The 6,000-nt window shown below is 42.6% G+C and overlaps 1 protein-coding gene across 5 annotated transcripts in view; it reads right to left on the minus strand.

The window, feature by feature from the left end:
- Anks1b (ankyrin repeat and sterile alpha motif domain containing 1B) overlaps positions 1-5,064 on the minus strand; it is a 905,411-nt gene extending 900,347 nt beyond the window's left edge. For all 5 annotated transcript variants that reach the window (XM_090328468.1, XM_090328467.1, XM_090328466.1 and 2 more), the window contains exon 1: positions 4,877-5,064. In XM_090328468.1, the coding sequence (XP_090184594.1) occupies positions 4,877-5,010 (134 nt within the window). In that variant the 5' untranslated portion in view covers positions 5,011-5,064. The remainder of the gene's footprint in view (positions 1-4,876) is intronic.
- Between the last annotated feature and the right edge of the window lie 936 nt (positions 5,065-6,000).

Below are 6,000 nucleotides of genomic sequence, written 5' to 3' on the forward strand. Positions count from 1 at the left end.
AGGATAAACAAATAAGGAGACTACTGAAGCTCCAAACAGAGCAATCATAAGAGATACTTAACTTTTTAAATGAATGGATCTAGACCCAGAAGAATTAAGATGCAAAAGGATATTGAAAAGATTTCCATCAAAATTAGGAATTACCAGTAACTCAGTTCCAGAAACAAGCTGCAAGAAAAGCAGCTTGATTTGGGCAGAATTTACAGACTTGCAAGTGAAAGGCTAAATCAAAGGACTGTTGTGAACAGAATATGGTATGATTTAACAAAAACAATGGCTTAAATACCTCACAATATTCTCATGTATATAATGGAGAAGCAATTGACAGATAGGTCTATTAAGTGGCTTCAGCAGAGAGAACTATCAAGCATAAAGATTGCCACTTTTAAATTTATACTAAACTGAAAAGAGATTCTTTAGGGATATATTATGGTGTTATTGGATTTCAGTTATAAAGCATGATTATTATATTTACAGATGAAGAAATGTTAATATGCTAAAAAACAGACTCAAGTCAAGGAGATATACATATTACAAATATAGACAGAAATAAGATAATAGGAATAATTTAAGTCTAACACTTTTACAAGGTGGGGGAATTTCATCTTCAAAGGTCATTGAAAAAAATACCTGGAAGCTGTTACTGACTACATGCTCAGTGATAACCAACACTATTTCATGGATCAAAAATTTTGACCTATATCAAAATCTTAAATCAATAATAAGGTGGTAATAATTTAATTGCAGCCTCTTTCAATAGCTGTCATTTATTTTAACTAATATAAGATCATTGTAGATCACTGAAAAATTCTGGTTTAAAAAAATGAAAAATCACCTAAAATCTCACTGCCCAAATAGAATCCAACTACGAATGTTCTGTTTGATTCAACAGTACATCACGTCCTACTATGTTCTACACTGGCTGGTTGACATCTATTGGAAAAATATTCTAGTCGCTATATTCTACAAAGGTCATTGTGAATCTGAAAGCAAACAAGAAAAGTTGTGAAACCATGAAAATGACTTAATGCCTATGTTCTGTTCCACATAATGATTATGGAAAATGGCAGTTCTTCCATGAAAACTACAGATTTATGACAAAGCAATACACTGAAAAGCCTGCACTTGAAGAACACCCCTGGCAGGTAAATTAGAGGACTTTGTCTTGACCTACAGTCAATCCAATACCAAGTGCTGGAAATGGCAGAAGGCACATTTCAACTTGATAAAGAGAATATTTTTCAATAATCAGAGCTATCAAAAGTGCAATGAATTTGCTCACTGGAACATTTAATAGGGTTTGGAATAACTAACTGGAAAAGGCTACTAACAAAATTCTTGTACCAGGTAAGAAGATGGATTAAAGGCCCCTTTCTATTTGAAAACTGAATCATAATGGAAAACTTACTAAGGAAACATTCCCATTCTAATATAAAGCAAATCTTTAGTAATCAAGGCCTTAAGAAAGCGTCAGCCTAGCCTTTCCAGGACCAGTTGCATCAGATTCCCTGGGAGCAGAGCCCAGGACTCGACAGCTATAAAGGACTACACCAAGCGATTCAGAGCCATTGAGTCACAAGCAGATTGGAATCAGGAATAACTGCATAAGAGGCTGTGGAATTGGCCTCTGGCCCCAGGTATAGGTGTGCCTAAGCTCTTCCTGTTCAGTGTGAATGTCTATATGTGCAGGTGCATGCCTACATATACAGGCATCTGAACAGATTTGGTTGACTCCCACCTACCTACAGTGGACAATGAACAAACGAAGCTGAATTACCATAAAAAGTGATAGATAATTCATGTGCTTTTGTGCTGCATAAGATGTTGAATGTCTATATGCTCCATTCTGTATATATTTTACCTTATACTTTAATAATCCATTTGGTAGGTACTATTACTTCCACTTTATAGAAAAGGACAGTGAAGCTTGTTATATTTATTTAAAGGTGTTCAAATTTATGATTAAAAAGTGTACTGTCACTTAGGTATACCTAATTCCACAATCATATAGTTCTTGGCCACAATAATAAATAATTAAAAGCTTCTTCAGAAAAGTTGTTATCTAGTAAGCCCTTCAAAAGTAATCAAGAGATAACTTTATTCAAGGGATAACTTTATTCGAAAAGTGTTTTAATGCAACTGTCACGATTTGCAAGAAAACAAAAAGGTTCAGACTGGACCACCTAAATTAACCATGTACCTTAAACTTTGTGAAAAGATGTAAACTCTAGTAAAGTAACTTGGAATCACTGAATTTCAAATCCGTGGCATTACTAATTATATGACTTTTGACATGTTACTAATCGTCATATTTCTTTAGTCATTCATATGTGAAGAGGGTCAGCCTCTTAAAGTTGATATAACCACTGAATGAAATGTCACATGCAAACATTTACCACAGACTGACACTAGGACTACACCACGTAAGTACTAAAGCAAGTAGGAAAAATGCTAAACTTACTCAAGAATTCACTACAAAATACTAATATATTTCAGTGTCATTATGTTTCATGGCAAGGGACATGTTTTCCCTATCCCGTAAGTTTCTGATGACAATAATTTGTGAAAAAGTGACGGCTAAATAAAAGTGGCTTCTTAGAAATGTCATTTTGTGTGAAGGACCATTCAAAGAACATAATTTCAATCCTTGTTTTCCTCAAAGATAGTTTCAGAAGTTTATTCAGTATGAAATAAATACAGGTTTGAAGCTTATTGGTTTTGTGATTTTCACAAGTTGCTTCAAACTACTCTACATCACATGTCTTTCAGTTTGTTTTCTATATGCATTCTTGTTTTAGAGCTACTTCAGCAGCTTCTAACAAAACCAACAAGAAGTTTGAAAAACTCTACATTGAGATGTGCAATGTAGGTCACAATTTTGGTTGTTTATTTAATATTTACTAACATTAAATTGTGTGTGACTTCTGAGATTTGACATCTACTCTTTAAATATACATATCATATATATATATATATATTTAAATACAGCTGGAAAAGAAGTGTTTAAAAGAAGTTTGCCAAGCTGGGAGTTTGACCTAGTGGTAAAGTGCATACACAAAAATCCAGGTTCGATTCCTCAGTACCATATCTATACGAAAGCCGAAAGTGGTGCTGTGGCTCAAGTAGTAGAGCTCTAGCCTTGAGAAAGCCCAAGGACTGTGCTCAGGCTCTGAGTTCAAGCACCAGGACTAGCAAAGAAGAAAAAAAGAAAAATTTTCCTCATAGTCCTATCAGTCTTTTTAAAAATACCATTTATTTCAATGAAATTAACAATTTATCACTGGGCTCTAAGAAGTCTTTGGTGTTTTTCCAAAGGAATCAATTTTTGACAAACTTTCAGCATATAACCACAATCATTTTCATAACTGATGGATCCTCTGGAAAATATATTTCACCAAACTGTAACTAGATAAACTGCTTTTCTACAATTTACCTGTGACTAAGAGTAACTGAGAGAGCCATAGTCTGAAATATGCATGCCCTAATTGTATTTAAAAATGAAAATTAACAAGTGAGTTCACATAAATGCCAGCACTTCTGAAATATGTTGGGGGAAATGTCCCATTTTTTAAAAAAAAAAACATAATTCTGAAGTGAATTGTCATTCTAATAAAATGCCACTGTTAGTATGAATAACATACAGAGCTATTTTAAATCCCATCAACTATTTTCCACCTAAATTTATTTATCTGTAACTTAAGATATTTATTTTCCCTTTTAGTATTGTAATTATTCACATTGCTGGTAGACCACTACAACCTATTAGACCTTGTGTAAAAAAAATGCATTATCACTCAAAAGTTCATATTAAACACTCAACAAGAGTAACACAGAATGTTTTTAGTTAAACAAACATAATCACTTGGGCTTTTTAAATCTTTTTGTGAGCATAGGTATCTTAAAATGTGCTTTTTAAGAGGTTAGATGCCTTCAAAAATACTAAAAATATTAACAAACTGAATAGCTACAGCTTAATATCCCTATAGAGCTTTCCCTGGATTTTATCTAGTGAACGCTCTTCAAGCTTCCTCCCTCCCAACTGATTTCATTTGTCCAGTTCGACTTGTAGGTTAATAGTTTCTCCATGATGCAAACCAACTCTGCTATTTCTGAGGTACTACCTGCTGAATAAAGACCTTGACATTTTTCTTAAATGTCACCTTAGATTCTCCAAGCAACATCCGTCTCACCTGCAACATGTTTCCCATTAAAAGGCCTCTACCAGATTCCAGGCACCCCATGTCAATGCCTATCCTGCATCCTGCATCCTGGGTGTCTCTCAGCTTCATCCAGGTGACTGAAAGTCCTGCTGGGGCTGCCTAACCTGCCTCATCAAGTTTTACACACTCCTCTTCCTGACTGACACCTCCTCACAAGGTTTTCTTTCTTCATTTTGTAATCTCATAACCACACAGCAGAACAAACCTTCTGCAAGAAAAGACAAGGCTGTGGTTTTTTAGCAGAGTAATTGCATGCACGCAGTAGCTCCTCTGTCAATTTCATTTAAATAACAACACGGGTGAGGGGTGGGAGAGTGGAGGGAGGCAGTCCTGGGAACAGCAACTCTATCAACAGTGATGGAAAGCGGGCTGGAATGCTGATTCTCTTCAATCAACACTAGTACATGTCCAAGTTCTGCACCACAGCTTGGAGTAAAGTAGCTGACTGATGCACTGATGGAAGGCTATTTTAACATTACTCAAGGTGGGGGGGGACATCTAAAGCATCCATCTAACCTGGAGGCTCGTGCCTCCTCTCCCTACACAGTCTGTTTTCCACCAGGTGCAATAAGGTGAGGGGATGGAGGAGGACGTATCCATCACAATGCACGACGAGGTGTGCCACCCCCGGAGCTGAAGCCAGGGGCCGTCCTTACCTTAGCAGATTAGACAGGGGCAGGGGGCCGGATCCACCGCCCAGGATCCCTCCTTTCCTGCCAGACAGGAGTTTCTCCACCAGAGCCACATTTCCAGTGCGAGCGGCTTCCAGCAGCTCCTGGTCCTTCCCCATAGTCTCTCACCGACTCCCCCACCAAAAGCAGGGTCCTTTCCCTCCACGGGTCCTCCCTGCCCGCTCCCCGCCCCCCCCACACACACTCCACTCCTCAAAATCCAGGGCCCTCCCCGCCCCACCCGAAATAATGCCCGAGCTTCCGCACGCGGAGAGTCCCCGCAGCCCCCACGCAGGGAACACCTCGCTCTCCTCTTCCTCCTCTTCGGGGCGGGGGGCGCAGCTCTTACAATGGGGACCAGACCATGGCTTTGAGGAGGGGCTGGCCGAGCCGCGACGCGTCCCCACGGCCACTCCCCTGAATTCCCCAGGCCTCGTTCCCGCGGGTGGGGCGTCAGGGGGTGGGGACCGGGCGGGGGGGGGCGTGCTTTGGAGGAGCGCGGAGAGGAGGGCGGTGAGGACTGCGAGGACCCGGGAGGACTGAGGACTGAGGTGGACGGAAGACTGAGGAGGACTGAGGTGGACCGAGGGCTGAGGAGGGTCGCGGCGGGAGGAGGATTGAGGCGGTCCGAGGACTGAGGAAGGCCGGGGACGGAGGCGGGCGGAGGAAGCTGGCAGAGACCGTCCTCGCTGGAACCCGAGCGCCACGAACGACCGCGGCTGTGGTAGACAGCGGCCCGTGCGCCCGAGCTCGCCTCAGCTTCGGCGCCCCGCTGGATCGGCGGTTACGCGGCGGCGGCGGCGGCGTCCGCGGCCCGCAGCAGGGAGGAGCGCGGCGGTGGCGGCAGCGGCGGCGGAGGCTCGGGAAGCGGTAGCCCCCCGCCGAAGCTGGGCGGTGCGGACCAGCCGCGGCCGGCGCCGCCGAGGCCTGGAGCACAGGGGGAGCGGAGGGGGGGGGGGGCGTGTGCGCGCGCGCGCGCGCGGGCAGGGGTCGCCTGCGGTCCGGAGGGAGAGGCGGGGAAGGGCGGGGCTTTGTCGAGGGGGCGGGGACTTCCCGAGGGGCGTGGTCTTGGAGGGGCGGAGTGTCGACACTGCGTTAACTTCCTTTGC

The sequence above is a fragment of the Megascapheus bottae genome, chromosome 2 (genome assembly GCF_031878675.1).
Source record: "Megascapheus bottae isolate mThoBot1 chromosome 2, mThoBot2.hap1, whole genome shotgun sequence".
Lineage (NCBI taxonomy): Eukaryota > Metazoa > Chordata > Mammalia > Rodentia > Geomyidae > Megascapheus > Megascapheus bottae.